General features: G+C 41.2%; 1 protein-coding gene across 4 annotated transcripts in view; it reads left to right on the forward strand.

Moving 5' to 3' along the window:
- The first annotated feature begins 661 nt into the window (after positions 1 to 661).
- Positions 662 to 16,395, forward strand: part of B4GALT4 (beta-1,4-galactosyltransferase 4) — a 43,252-nt gene continuing 27,518 nt past the window's right edge. Inside the window, exons 1-2 of one of the 4 annotated variants that reach the window (XM_081951444.1) lie at positions 663 to 1,077; positions 14,241 to 14,283. Coding sequence is in view for 1 of the 4 variants with exons in the window: in XM_081951446.1 (XP_081807572.1) it covers positions 1,044 to 1,077 (34 nt within the window). In the remaining 3 variants the exon portion in view is untranslated. Of the gene's footprint in view, positions 1,078 to 1,585; positions 1,645 to 14,240; positions 14,284 to 16,395 lie in introns of those variants that run through there. The other 3 variants (XM_081951446.1, XM_081951443.1, XM_081951445.1) reach the window with 3 other exon arrangements.

Genomic DNA, 16,395 nt, shown 5'->3' on the forward strand with positions numbered 1-16,395 from the left:
TACAACACAGATATGCTTTCTCTGTTCTCTGTCATTTCAGAATAAACACATAATAATGGATTTACATTACAGGGAGACTAATTCTATTTGAATATAAGAAACCAGAAACTTTCTAACTGAACAGTTTGACAGCAGAAGTTTCCTTCATGGAATACATTCAGAGGGTAGAGAACTGCCTAATGGGGAATGTATACAAAGAAATTTTATATCTGCTCCCTGGATTGCAACATTGGGTTTCATATTGTTTTCTGTTTTTAATTTTTATTTTTGTTGTGCTCCACTCATAGCTGACTGCTGTGGTGCAGTATACAAATGTAGTAAGTAAATAAATGCGATTTGTGCACCGAATAGCGGGTTGAAGACCCTTTCCAACTATTATTACAGCCCCTAAGATTTGCGAGCTTTTAAATTCTCCAGAATTCTTAAATCCAGAGCTAGAAATGGAGGAAACAAGTCGGATCAGTCTTTATGGTTTGCGTCTGAAAAGGCGGTTTGGGGACCGACTGAAATCGAAAACAGCGATTTGAGATATGCAACAGTCCCCTGCACTGCCCAGCATTTCATTGCCGAACTCTAAAGACGGTTTCACTCTTAATTGCCGTCAATTTTGACTAGAGCCTCATCAGCCTCAGGTGGCGTTTTCTTATGATTACATCTTACGCCAAGAAGCAACGGGACGGCGGAGGCTTGCGAAACGAGCGGCTCTGAACACAGCATGGAAAGCGAGAGTCCCACGAATGAAGGTCGTGACCATTTCTTAATGACAATTAAGGCACGGGTAGCTTTCCTGCCATGCTGCGAAGAACACCTAGGGAGAGAGAGTGAGTGAAGACGGAAAGAGACGCGTCGAACAGAACGCGGTGGACTGCAGAGAGTTATCTGTTGCCAGGCCTCGTTTCTAGGCAACCACATCGGCGGGACCAGGAACCGTGACGCTCTACTTGCAGGGAGGAACCTCTATGGTTGTGAAAAGTGGCCGTTCTGCCTTCCTCTCCTTGGTTGGTGGGGCGTTTGGCTGGCAATCCGGGCCTTAGGAGGGGGCGATGGAACGGGAAGGAACGTTTGGTCCAGCAACGCGTGAGTACCGAGCAGGCAAGGGAGGAGGAGGAGGAGGAATACTTGGTTTCGGGTGCTTAACACTTAACTAGGTTTTCTCTCGGACCTGTGTGGACTTCTCAGGAAATATCGTGTTGCAATGGGACATTAGGAATGTTGCTCGGGAGAGGAATCCTCAGAACAGGATAGAGTAGACTACTTTATTTGGCCAAGTGTAATTAGACACACAAGGAATTTGTCTTCGGTGCAGAAGCTCTCACTGTACATGCAAAACAACAGAATCATCATCATTATCATACCAATAAGAGGGGTAGTAAATAAGATAAGGATAAATGGCAATACTATAGTCATGCTACATGGATAAATTTACATAGTAGACATTCGATAAAGTGAATTGACTGCAGCTGCAGATCCGTTTCCCCCCCCCGGAGTAAACCTGATTCAATTAAAAGGCACGTCGGAATAGTCGCGCATGAGGTCGTATGGCAAGGCTTCTCTTTGTGGAAAGGCTACTGAACTCCTGATATGAGTGCACACTGGAATCGGTTTCAGGCACCTTGATCTAGAAGCGAATTCGCTGAGAGAGAGGTGGGATTTGAGCGCAGAACTAGTTGTTTTCAGATAAGAAGTGTGAGCAGTGCCAGGCAAAACCCATGAAATGAAAATGGAAATACCTCCCCCCACTTCCACTACATTTCAGCAACTCCTGTGAGCTATTACCAGATAATTAAGTGCTAATTTTTAAATGTCCAATTTAAGAGGGGAATATGTTCTGAAATTTAGTGTTGTAGTGGGCTTCCCAATAAAACAAAATGGGGCGGTAAGGGATTATCCTTTTAATATTGCACAAAACAAAATCATCTTTCTCTCATCATAAGTAGATATTAATCGTAAGAAAAAAGTTTACGTTTTTTTGTAAAATAAAATGCATGTTTCTGGAGCTTTGCAGGAACTTGCAAAACTTTGAAATAGCTCAAAGAAAAAGAGGAACTTTCTGTGATATGAGGCGTTTAGAGACTGAAGTGAGAGATACTTTAAAAAAAAAGAAAATATCACCCCAGGTGACTTTGTTAAATGCTCGATTCTGTTTGGTTTTATTCTTGGGAGTCTGTATAAGAAAAGTGGTTTTTATAAATACATTTGGGGAATACACGCACACACCACACAGACATATACTGGGGAAAATATGCATGAATCTCTTTGATTTCACCAGGCTGTTCATATGTGATTACTGATAATATGGACTTCTATTTTGATACCTGGTTCAGTAAATGATGAGCAATCACATCGGTTGCAACATTTATAGCTCATTTGATCCTGTTTGACTCTTTCCTTCAATATGACAAATTAACGAACGTGCTCTCTTAAATCATTATTTTAGTTTGCTGCTACTGTTAATAAGCCAGGATTGGTAAACAATACTTCTGATGTATGGTCCTAATAGGAAAGGAAGCATCATACTAGGACTCTGAAAGGGTCGTTAGGAATTGTAGTTTGGTAACATTTGGAATAGTACAAATGGTTACATCTACACTTATAAAATCATTTTTGGTTTCTTTAGCTTTGAAGGGCAACCAGGGTGTATGCTCATGTACAGTTGTATGTGAATGTGGCATGTGTTATTTGGTTTTTTAATAGTATTGGATTTGTTCTTTCTGCAATTAAATATACCTAAACACCATCATATTAGAATCATAGGATCAAAGGAAAATGTATTTAAATTTGTAAGCCATGCTGGATATTTTAAGGTAGAAAGCTATCTCTTTTTTAAGGGGTAGAGGTGATCTTTAAGTTGGTCTCCATTTCAGGTGAGAGCCTAGGAAATTTATGCAGTTTTCTTGACAACATTTTCAGAAGTGGTTTGTTAATACCTTCTTTCTAGGGCTGAGAGAAAATGGGCCAAAGTCACCCAACTAATGTGGATCAGGGTAGGACTAGAATTAATAGACTTCTTGTTTCTAGCAGTAGCAATACAACTTAGATTTACCGTATTTATCGGCGTATAACACGCACAGGCGTATAACACGCACCTTCATTTTAAGAGGGAAATTTCAGGGGAAAAATTTAAATTTCAAATAAAGAACTTTGAAGCAAAATAAGGGTAGCTCAGAACTTTTTTTTATTAACTTTTAGTTGGGAGTCTGGGGAGAGGAGAGATAGCTCATCCATTCTCTCCTCCTCTCACCACACCCCGCTGTCTAAAGCGCTTCCTTTCGCCCGCCCGAGCTCTTCCGCGGGCGAAAGAAAGCGTTTTAGTCGGGTGTCGGGGAGAGGAGAGACGGCTCATCCATTCTCTCCTCCTCTCGCCCACACCCCGCTGAGTAGCGCTCCGTGATCCTTTTCTGTGCACCTGGCGTTTAGGACATCCAGCTATCTATCTAAACGCCAGGCACACAGAAAAGGATCGCGGAGCGCTTCGCCCCAACAGCAGCTGCTTTTCTGTGTGCCTGGCGTTTAGATAGATAGCCGGATGTTTTAAACGCCAGGCACACAGAAAAGGATCGCGGAGCGCTTCGCCCCAACAGCAGCTGCTTTTCTGTGTGCCTGGCGTTTAGATAGATAGCCGGATGTTTTAAACGCCAGGCACACAGAAAAGGATCGCGGAGCGCTTCGCCCCAACAGCAGCTGCTTTTCTGTGTGCCTGGCGTTTAGATAGATAGCCGGATGTTTTAAACGCCAGGCACACAGAAAAGGATCGCGGAGCGCTTCGCCCCAAAAGCAGCTGCTTTTCTGTGCGCCTGGCGTTTAAAACATCCGGCTATCTATCTAAACGTCAGGCACACAGAAAAGCAGCTGCTGTTGGTGCGAAGCGCTCCGCGATCCTTTTCTGTGTGCCTGGCGTTTAGATAGATAGCCGGATGTTTCAAACGCCAGGCACACAGAAAAGCAGCTGCTGTTGGGGATCGCAGAACGCGAACCGGCGAAGCGCGCTCAGGAAGACGGGGTAATGGGGTCACGTGTGCTTGAGGCTGAGGCAGCTTCAGGCTACTGTAAAAACAGTATCGGCGTATAACACACATACATCATTTGCCCCCTATTTTTCGGGGGGAAAAGTGTGTGTTATACGCCAATAAATACGGTATATACCGCTTCACAGTGCTTTCCAGCCCTCTCTAAGCGGTTTACTGAGTCAGCATATTGCCCCCAACAATCTGGGTCTTCATTTTAACCACCTCAGAAGGATGGAAGGCTGAGTCAACCTTGAGCCTGGTGAGATTTGAACTGCCAAATTGCAGGCAGCCGGCAGTCAGCAGAAGGAGCCTACAGTACTGCATTCTAACCATTGCGCCACCGTGGCTCATATCTGGGTATTTTTATCCACTACACCAAACTGGCTCTCAATAGATTAGTTTTTTTAATATTTGCAAAATTTTATCGTCAGTAATGCCTGCCCTTTTTCAGTTTTATTATTTCAGTAAAAAAACATCTAGATAGGTGTTTATTAAATACAGTTCAAGTAGGATTAAACATAATCCCAATAATTGATATTTCATAAAGTTCATTGTAAAAAAAGATACATTTAATAATTGTATTTATAGAGCTACTAGATCTGGATTGGATTATAGAAATAACTGTTAAATAATATCAAAGAGATGCAACCCCCAACTTTTTTCTGCCATTAAGTGATCATCAAAATTTTTTACAACTGTCATTTGCAAGTCCTATCCTTTAAAAAGTAACAGCATTGCAATTTGCAGGACAGATAGAGAATTGTGTAAATTTATCTGTCCTGAAATTTAGAATGCTGTTACTTTTTAAAATTCAGTATTCTGATTATTTCTTTTTATAATTTTCTTTCTGAAATCTAAAAATTATGCTGTTCATCTTTTCTCCCTGTTTATTTTTATTATTGATGTTAAATTGCTAGTTAATACTAAATAACCTGGAAGATTATGGCTCTTTTAAAATGAAAAATAGATGAATCATAAACACTCAGAAAATTTCAGGTAAGTAATGACAATAACATTTTGGTTTTCACACTAATTAGAGGGAAAGACCATCCATTAAAACCAGAGCTGATTTAAATCCAAATGTATATAATAACCATATATTTTAAATACTTATTTACATTTTACTGAGCTGCTCTAGAGCTCTAGAATCAACAGCAAGAATCTGTTATGGGAGGGTAAGTGAGCCATGGTTGGGTAAAAAGACTTACTTGCATTTTGATTAGCATTTCTGTCTTGTTGGGTTTATCTGCCCCAGAGTAGTATGGAGCCCTTAAATCTATATTAGAAATGTGATCATAACAAGTGACAACTATATTGGAGCTTGCAAGTGGCCATATGAAATGAAGGGACTTTAGCTGGTAAATGATGGGACTTAATTCCTGAAACAGCTTATAATTAGCAATATCAATAGCACTGAGATTTATATACAGCTTCATGATGCTTTTACAGCCCTTTCTAAACAGTTTACAGAGTCGGCATATTGCCCCAACAATCTGGGTCCTCATTTTACCTACCTTGGAAGGATGGAAGGCTGAGTCAACCTTGAGCCAGTGAGATTTGAACTGCCAAATTGCAGCTTAAGTAGCCTGCAGTGCTGCAATCTAACCACTGTGCCACCTCTACTAATTAGAGTATTGGTGATCGTGCTTAATTGCCAAGATGCCTTACAAATTTTATTTTAATGTTGTGTTTATGTAGCATATAAAATGCAAACATTCACTTGACAGAAACGTATGTTTCATCATCTTCACATTGTGTGCTGCACTTCAACTAACTCTATGGAGTAAAAGTGGCTTAATATGTTGAATGTAAAATGGTCCATTGCAAACTCTCATTTCAAGTCAAATAAAAGTTTGGCTTTATTGCTACTCCAGTTATAGTCGTCATCTTGTTTGAAATTGCAAGGCAAATATTTTTTGAGATGTTTGTGTAAAACGTTTTGCTTTTATTCTGTACATTACATGCCAAGTTAGCCAGTGAGTTGTAGTTCGGTCTTAGGAATGGTTGACCATTGGGAGCCATTCTCTCTCAGAAGGAAGGAGACTATAGCAAGCCGCTTAAGAAAAATCCTTGCCAAGAAAACTGCAGGGACTAGTCCAGGCAGTTGCCAGAAGTCATATCTGACTTAAAGGCAAATAATATCATATCATATCATATACCATATCATATCATATATCATATCATATCATATATCTAAATGCCAGCCATATGTTATCTACAAATAACATTATGGGAGGTTATCATCTATAACCTATGGCACACATGCCACTGATGGCACTATATCTGTGGGCACGTGAACTCAGCTCAGCCAGCCAGCTGATTTTGGGACTTTCTGGGCCCACCAGAAGTCAGAAAACAGGCTGTTTTCAGCTTCCGGTGGGCTTCCAGGGGAAGGAAGGCCGTTTTCACCCTCCCCAGGCTCCTAGAAAGGCTCTGGAGCCTGGGGAGAGCGAAGAACGGACCTTCCGCTCCAACCAGAAACCAGCAAACGGGCCATTTCTGGCCTCCGGGGGGTGGAAGAGGCAGTTTTTGAAGAGAAAGGAGCGTGTGGAGAGCGAAAAAAGGATCCACCGTGCATCACATGCCAAAAGCGGGAGGAGCAGGGGGTTGTCAGATGTGCATGCATGGGGAGAGGGTGCATAGAATTATGGGAGTGGGCACATGCGTGAATGACCCCCTCATGCTCCCCCTGCTTTTGGCACGTGATGGCAAAAAGGTTAGCCATCACTGATCTATAACATACAAGGCAAATATGCAAAAATGATGCTTTTAAGAGATTGAAAGAGAGGACAGCTGGTGTGATTACATATCTTAAGCGGGAGTCCAAATCCTGTAAGTGCTTTCTGAGTTGTGGCCAAATTAATTTTCAATATGTCCAAAAGGAGAAATTATGAAATATGTATAGACTAAGTCATACTAAATACACTGAGTTTACTTTTAAAAACATATTTAAATTCAAAAAGCAACATTTATTTTTTTACTTTTCATTGGCTCTTACTTCTGGCCTGCTGTTCTTTTTGGAAAGGACTCTTGGTTTAAAAAAGTTGCAGTCTGCTAGTTGAAATTACTGAAGAGGAAGTAATCTTTCAGACAGTAGCAATCTAATCAGGAGATTTGAATTTCTGAATGGCAATATTTATGCCCAAATGAAATGAAATAAGACCTCTAGCTGACTCTTAATTTCTCTGTCAACAAACCTTATAGCAGAAAGAATCTTGGGCTGTATTTTTTTAAATCTGTGTCACAATCTGATCATACTTTCCAAATGGAAACATGCCAGATAAATCTAGGAAGAATTGGAGGACAGGGCAAAGTCTTTACAAAACTCGAATACAAATAACTATGATTACTTTGACTGCTCTGGTAAATTTTACCCAGATAGTGATATGTTTTCTAGCTAACTAAAACTTAATTGGTTTATTCTGCAGCTAGCAAGTTGGGGTGAAAACCCAGCTCCTGTTTTATTCACGTGCAGTTTTTACCATTCAATTTCAGGACAGATAATGTCATCGGTTTGAGGCACAGATTGTTCTGTTTTAATATTATGTGCTGACAGCAGCATTTCTTCTTTTAAAAAATTGCACTCTGAATGTTTCTACTATCTTAATTTTTTTAAAGATATAGCTGAATTCTTAAAGTATGTTTAATATGCATATTCTGCCATAAAGGATCCTCTCTGTCCTCTTGGGATCACTCTGTACTTCCAGCTATTTCTACTTTATTTTTAGTACAACTGTGATTGCTTCTCTGACATATTTAAAATGTGATTAAGCTTTACCCAGCGTAGTTACTTTACCTGTACCTTTCAGACAACTATGCTTAATAGGGCCTGTAATAATGTTCTAACCCAGCAATGGCGAACCTTTTTTGGCTCGCGTGCCACAAGTGGGGGGAGCGCAGGGGGGTCGTGTGCAGGCGTGCTGCACCCATAATACAATGCGTGACCCCCCAGTGCGTATGCGTGCACTACAGGCGCGATTCTCCCATTTTTGCATGTTTTTTTCGCCCTCCCCAGCTCCAGAGGCTTTATAGGAGCATGGGAAGGGCGAAAACAGCTTCCCCCCCCAAAGCCTTCCGGAGGCTTCAGGGACCTTCAGGAGGCTTCCCTAAAGCCTGCGAAGCAGTCAAAATGACCCTCCGAGCAAACCGGAAGTCACTTCCGGTTTGCTCAGAGGGTCGTTTTAAGCGCTCCGAAGGCTTTAGGGACCTTCAGGAGTCTTCCCTGAAGCCTTCGGAGCGCTCAAAACGACCTTCCGACCAAACCGGAAGTCACTTTCGGTTTGCTCGGAGGGTCGTTTTGAGCGCTCCGAAGGCTTCAGGGACCTTCAGGAGGCTTCCCTGAAGCCTCTGGAGCAGCCAAAACGACCCTCTGAGCAAACAGGAAGTCTGTTTCTGAACTTCTGGTTTGCCCGTAGGACCGTTTTTTGCGCTTTGGAGGCTTCAGGAAAGCTCATGAGGGCCTCCGGGGGGGGGCGGAGTCTCTTTTCACCCTCCCTAGGCTCCTATAAAGCCTCTGGAGTGTGGGGAGGGCAAAAAATGGCTTTAAAAAAGGGTGAACTCAGCTGGCCAGCACGCTGGCTGCAGATCAGAGCTTTGGAAATGGTTTTGTGATATTATCCAAGCTAGAAGGCATGAGTGACCTTTATATGGAAGATTTTCAATAGTTTGTTTTGGAAAGGGCATGATGTGTCTGTAGAATCTCGGAAATTCCCAGCAGCAAGGGAAGCCTTAATTTATGAGATTGATAATGGCAGGGCTGTGATGCCCAAATCACTCCCTATATTTAATGGCATAGTCTTATAGCAGTAGGTCTCACTTAAAACTAAGTGATTGAATTAGGGGGTGATTACTTTTCCACATTAGCGCATTGCAGTTTAGATACATTTATGCATGAAATAATAAGCAAGTTTATAATTTTGGTATTGTTTGGTAGCACTCCCTTGAAGGCTCCACATAAAGTTCCAATAACAGATCCAGTGGCATAGTTACGCAAAACCTCAAAAATGGGAAAGACTGTCAGATTCTAGCGCATGTTTCTTTGCTTCTTGTTCTCTCTGTTTCCTTTAGGTAGTTTCTTTTTATCTATCTTGTTGGAACAAAAATCTGGTCCAGTTCCAAGCCAGGAGAAAGATATGAAATAAAATGGAGGCAGGCTACAGGAAAGAAGGTCTCTGTTTATTTGGTAGCTAGAAACTTCAGTGATAACAGCATGTTGTCAGAATAATCATGAACTGGAATAGGACATAGCAACAGGTCAGCCAATGTATAGGCATGACAATGGGAACTATTTGGGGACTGAGAGCTATGCCAGATGGCTTAGAGCCTATGTAGCTCTGAGTCTGTGCAAGAGAACTAATCTAGTCTTTTTAAAATATATATATATATATATTTATTATTTTTACATTTAAAACAATGCAGTACCACGAATCGAAGTGACCATACATTCACATTACATGCAGCTAGTCTCAACCATTAACAATTAGCCTACTTAATACATTGTCTATCCTTCTGTCCAATCACAATATATACAGTTTGTTCCAGTCTTGTCACCTTGTCTTATACCAATCATAAAATCTGTTCCAGACTTCAAAATATTCTGATTTCCCTTTATTTTTAAGTTCAAGAATGAGCCTATCTGCTTCCGCACAGGCCAACACTTTTCTGATTATATCTAGCTCTGATGGTGTATTTTCTTTTTTCTAATATTGTGCATAAGTTATGCACGCCACAGTTAGTACATGTATAATTAGATAAAGTGTATCTTAAAACCCTACGGTATTAATACCTAGGAGAAAAATTTCTGGTTTAAACAAGATTTGGTCTCCCACCATTTGTTCTAACTATGATTGAATCATTTTCCAATTTTTTTTGCCTCATTGCACGTCCACCACATGATAAAAAGTGCCTGGTGTTTTTTTATACTTTGTACAATTTGGGGGCAGATTTTTAAACATTTTGGAGAGCCGTGCTGGGGGGAGATGCCATCTGTAGAACATCTTATAAAGGTTTTCTTTATACGCCGTAACCATTGTTAGTTTCTGATTAAGTATCCAAAGTTTTTCCCACTTAGCCAATTCCACATTATAACCGAAATTTTTTTGCCCAGGCGATCATAGTTTCTTTGACATGTTCTTCCTCTAGTTTATATTCCAACAAAAGTCTATACCAAACTTTGATCAGCCTTTCTGTCTGTATCAAAAGTTTATCTAAAATTGTGTAATCTTTGGCAATACCTTCCTTCTTCCTATCCTGTGCAAACCTTGATTTTACCTGTAAGTAGGATCACCATTCTACTTGTATCCCTTGTGATGCCAATTCTAATCTAGTTTTGATCTCCCCCTGTCTGTTCAATAACTCTTTATATGTAACTATATTTTCCATATTAATTAAATTTGGGTGTATGTATGCTTCCATCGTAGATAGCCAAATCAGTGTTTTGGTATAGTGGTCGTGTTTAATTTTGTTCCATATTAATAACAGGGACTGTCTGATGTAGTGTCTATTGAAATATTTGTGTGCAGATCCTTTTTCATACCAAAGGAAGGCATGCCATCCTACTTGGATGCCTTCCAATTTGAGTAATCTTTTATTTCTCAACATTATCCATTTTTTTTTACCATGTTAGAGTGGCCGCAGTATAATAAAGTTCCCAATCTGGTATGCCAAATCCTCCTTTTTCCTTAGTGTCTTGCATAGCCTTGAGTTTTATTCTTGGTTTTCTTCCCTGCCAAATAATTTTCGAAACCAATTGACTCAAATCCTTAAAAAAACCTTTTTCTAATTTAATGGGAATATTCTGAAATAGGAAAAGAAATTTTGGTAAATCATTCATTTTTATGACTGCGATCCTACCCATCAGGGACAATTGTAGGTTTTTCCACCTTTCCAAGTCTTTCTTAATTTTATTGATCAAATTAGTATAGTTATCTTCTTTGATGGACACACACCTCACAGATAAATGTATACCTACATATTTGACTTTTTTGACAGTTTGGATACCCAATTTCTTCGTTAACTCCTCTTTCGATTTTGATGTCATATTTTTAACTAGCATTTTAGTCTTTGTCATATTTATCTTTAAACCTGCTACTTTCCCATACTCTGTCAATTCCTCAATAAGTTTCATACCAGACTTTATAGGATCCTCTAACACAAACAGTAGATTGTCCGCAAAAGCCTGTAATTTAAATTGTTCCTTTTAAATTCCTAGTCCCTTTATCTGTTCCTCTTTACGTACATCCCTGGCTAAAACTTCTAAGGTTAATATAAACAGCAGCGGGGATAGGGGGCAATCTTGTCTGGTATCTTTCTGGATTGCTATACTTTGTGTTAATTCACCATTAATTATTACTTTGGCTTTTTGATTTATATATATTGCTCTAATCGTGTTTATAAATTTATTCCCAAATTCCATGTGTTCCAATTGTTGATGCAAAAATTCCCAGTTCACTAATCCAGTGAACTAATCTAGTCTTAAACTCTGAAATCTGAACTGAAACCAATCTCTCCTCTGCCTGTATTTTGCCTGTAACTACTACCATGTTGGAGACTCCCCTATTGGTATTGTATATTTACTCATGTGTTGTTATGTATATAAAGAAGTTAATGAATCCTGTTGAATCAGTTATCTGTGTGTGGTTTCTGGGTGTGATTTCTGCAACAAATTCTGCAGATGTTTCTGGGGTGGCTGATAAAATTGGGTTGAAAGTAGGTGGGCTTTTATACATTCTTTGGGGCTTTGTGATTGAGATGCCTGTTTAATGGCTATTACCAGATTCCTATGGGGTCGTGTAGCGATCATGGCTAGCTCTATAGGCAAAAGGGGGAAATGCAAATACTAGGCGTTTTGTTAGTCTGAGCTAATCTTGTCAGCTTTGGCTCCTTCCCTATTGTGTTGCTTATTTGGAGTTTCTGGCTGCTCTTTGCTTATGAATAGAGTGGTCCAGCTTTCTGAATGGATACAAAATATCCATTCCTAAATCTAGGTTCTTCAGGTTTCTGCTTGAGGCTGTTTTCCTATAGCAGGAACACTGGGACTGCTTTCTGCCTTTAAGAAGATGTCTCTCCTTTTCTCCTTCAGGGGAAATACTCCATTCTGTCTCTTTTTAATATTAAGGAATATTTTATTCTGTGGAGGAGGTCCTTCCTGCAATCTCTTGATAGCAAGGATGGTATAAGGCCATGATGGCAAACCTATGGCACGCGTGCCACAGGTGGCAAATGGAGCCATTTGTCAAGGCACACAAGGTTTACCCTGTCAGCTGGCCAGCGCGTGCCAGCTGACTTTGGCCTTCTTTTGAGGCCATTTTTCGCCCCCCGGAGGCTTCAGGAAAGTTCCTGAACCGCGAAAAACCTCCGGAGCGTGAAAAACCGGCCCTACAGGCAAACCAGAAGTTCGCAAATGGACTTCCAGTTTGCTTGTAGGGCTGGTTTTAGCCTTCCGGAGTGTTCAGGAGCCCTCGGGAGGCTACCCTGAAGGCTCCGGAGGGCAAAAAATGACGTTATGGGCAAATCGGAAGTCACTTCCGGGTTGCTTGTAGGGCTGATTTTAGCCCTTCGGAGTGTTCAGGAGCCCTCAGGGGGCTTCCCTGGAGACTCCGGAGGGCAAAAAATGACCCTACAAGCAAACTTGGATGCTTGCTTGATTTTCCTAGGACTCTATTTTTTTAGCCCCACACTGGCTTTTTGCGATTTTCAGCTGCTCTCTCTCTAAATATACCAACTCTCTGTTTATTTTGCTTGTAGTATAAAATAACCTTTACTGCTCAAAGATTAAGTATTCAGTCTCCATAATTTCCAACTGGTAGTTCGTGTTATATATATCACTTGATACCTATTGAATATATTGTGTAGCCTGTACTGCTCCTGTGTCTTTGATAATCAGTTGAAACAACTCTCAAATGCCACTCCTAATACTAACACTGCTTTCTTCTAGAAGGAGAAATATATTAGTTGGTGATGGCAAAACAAACAAACAAACAAAAAACAGGAATCTGGGAGCATCTTTTCCAACAAGTAGATTTTTTTTATATTAATAAAGTTTGTCGGAAAAGGTGTTACCAGTTTTCTGATTTTTCAGATGTCCTGTGATAGGTTTCCGGAGACAGAGATTACATTGGCAGAAGCAGTCAAGATGTTCTGAATATTGAGAAATAAATAGCTACTTCAGAGAATGTCTACTCTAAAAAATAATTCTTCCAGTTTATCTTGTATTAACTTATGTCTCCATAGCTCTCCTGCTAAAAAAAAAAACCCACACATTATTTATTGAGTTTTAAATGCTAAAGCATGTCCTGTGTGAATAATAGACCACTAAGTGTCAGTGAAGCAAATGACAGGTTTATCAAGCTGATATAGATCCTTGCTTTTTTCTGTTATGTTTCTCAGCGCGTGCACATGTACACACACACATTATGGTCAGAATGCTGAGAAATTTCTTAATTATTTGCATTGCAAAATTAATTTCTCTTAATGCTGATCCACCAGTACTCTGCAGCTTTCTCACTCTAAGGCTTATTTAACGATTGTGAAATGAACTCATTTCATTTCCCTAAGTTATATTAATGTTCTTTATAGTCAAAGATAAACTGTTAGTTACACATTGCACATAATCAGGAAGATAATCACAAAGAAATGAAAGAACAATTAATTGTCAAGAACAATTAAACTAAATTAAATAATCTTTAAAATAAATTAATGATTATTTAGATCTTCATTATATCTGGTATATTCAAAGCTGTTGTATTGTTCTCTCACTGTTCTGCCATGAAATCTAAGGTTCTTATGTATTGAACATTGCACATTTTACATTTCCCTGGAAAAAAAGTGTATTCGTTTAATTACAGGTCAACCTTCGAGAGAGATTTATTATTCAAAATTGAACACCCCCCCCCCCCAGTATTTTTTTTTAGTAATATTGCCTTGATCATACTGATTCCTAATGCAGGAAGTGAAATCCAACAAATGTAAAGGTAAGAATGTTGGGGAAAAACTGATTTACTCAAACAGTCACTAGAATTTATGTTACTACATATTCAGCAGCTTTTGACAATTGATGACCGTTTGAGAGACAAACCTGAGCCACTGTTCATGAATGGAAACCCTGCAAACCCAGCAGTTCTGACTTAGACCTCAATACAAGCTGTGTGTCAGAGTAATTATGTTTTGTGCTTTTCCATATTTTTCGGTTGTGCATATGGTAATTCTGAAGTAACTTCCTTTTTTTCTACTTAGCTGCCATTAAGAAGAGATGCACAGCTGCAGTCCGCAAAGCTGTGTAGAGTTTTCCTATCTATTTGTCATTAAAGTTATAGAATGTGTGCCTCTGACTTTGCACCTTCTTGATACCTTCTTGTTCCCGAGACTCCGCTGTGAAATGGGAAGTTGCAAGCCTTTCACTCTTTGTATGTGGCTTTAATAAGCTCATTTCTGCCCCTTCATTTCTCTGACTATCTTGTTGGTACTGGATGGAGCAATACCTGCAAGAATCAATAATTGATATTGAAAAAAGAAGCAAAAGTTATGTTACCTGATCATACTGGGATAATGTCCACACAGTTAGCCCATGTTTAATAACCCCAACAGTGGTGAAATTCATTTTTTTTTACTACCACTTCTGTGGGTGTGGGGCGTGGGGCGTGGCAGGGGAAGGATACTGCAAAATCCCCATTCCCATCCCACTCCAGGGGGAGGATACTGCAAAATCTCCATCCCCACCCCACTCCAGGGAAAGGATACTGTAAAATCCCCATTCCCTCCCCACTCCAGGGAAGGATACTGCAAAATCCCCATTCCCTACCCACTCCTGGGGAAAGGATATTGCAAAATCTCCATTCCCACCCTACTCTGGGGCCAGCCAGAGGTGGTATTTGCCAGTTTTCTGAACTACTCAAAATTTCCGGTAGCGGAAATTTTGTCAGAACCTGCTGAATTTCACCCCCGCCACAACTGGAACCAGAGTTTCCATTGCTAAATAGTTATTATGTGGAGCCATATGACTGTACCACTTAGTGACAACAGTTTTCTAATGCTGGCTGTGGTCGTTAGGCCAGAATCTTACACATCTCCATTGTTGGTGAAGACAGCAGTCATGAATGGGTTAACTCTGTTATCATCTAATGGGATTGAGACTGAAGATTTGCATATCCCGTCTTCTTCACTGGCCTCACCAGCTTTTTTAGACTCACTGTTTCAAGGGATAACGTGCTAGTCTAGTTCTCTAGCTATATTAAATACTATTTTTTTAAAAAAAATTTTTAAAAATGCAAAAAGATCCTTTCTTCACTGATTTCTCCCCTGGCTTTTAATTTAAAGCAGCAAGTCCAGGGGAGCCCTAGCAGCCACAGGAGCCTTGCAGAGGTGAGGGCTTTGCTGTGGGGTGGTTTCTGCCCTCTCTACCTCTCCTCTTCCGTTTCAGACCCTTTGGAGGGGGTGAGCTCTGGAGGCATTGGGAAGGCCCAGGTGAGCTGAGACAATCACGTGGGGGGTCCCTGCGGCTCAGGCTTTGCTCCACGTGACTGCTAGAGCTGCCGGTGGAGTTTCTCTTCAGGTGATGATCTAAAAGTTGGGGCCGCTGTTTTGTTTTGGCACAAAAAGCACCTGACCTCAGAAGACCAGCAGGTCTCTCCTTCATTGTAGGAGGCTGGTGGAACGTCAGTGGTCGCTCTGCAGATGCAGGCGGCCTTGGGAAGCACCTCTGCACCTCTGCAGGCCTATTCCCTGAGGCTAGTGGGCAGCTCGAGCTGGATCACACCGCAGCAGAGCTGCAGCCTCCTGCCACCACCACTGGGACCCGGGTGAGGCAGCAACTGCTGCACGAGGCCGGAGAACCCAGCACCAGGCCTGCAGGACAGATAAGTATGGAGGGTTCCCCAGGGGAGGTGATTTCCCATTCTTCCTCTCTGGAAGAGGCTGTTGCAGGGCCTCCAGGGGTACCCCCCACCAGAAAGAGGGCTACCCCTCCTCCCAAAGCTGGGCCTTCTCAAAAAGCCTCTAAGGCATCACAACTGGCAGAAGAGAGGAGCAAAGAACCCTGGATCGTGCATTTTTCAGAGCTCAGAAGGAGGCTGAGAAACAGGCCTCCCCAATTACTGTGCAGTCCCAAGTCCATTCTCAGCCCTCTGAAGAGGTTTCAGTCTCTCCTGATCCTCTTCTGCCCCAGGAGTTATCCGCTGATAGCGGGGAGGAAGGTTCCCTTTCAGAACAGGAGGAAGGTGAGATCATTCCCGACTCCCCCAGGGGCAGTCCGTGCCAGGCTGTGACTGCTACTCCCACCATTGAGATCCAACCTGACATGGCCACCATAATTTCTGAGGTCATTTGCTAGGGCATAGCGGCCGGTCTGATGCAGAGGGACTCCTCTTGGGCTTCTGGCCACAGCAAACCTTTG

This window comes from Natrix helvetica, assembly GCF_964273705.1.
Source record: "Natrix helvetica genome assembly, chromosome: 4".
NCBI lineage: Eukaryota > Metazoa > Chordata > Lepidosauria > Squamata > Natricidae > Natrix > Natrix helvetica.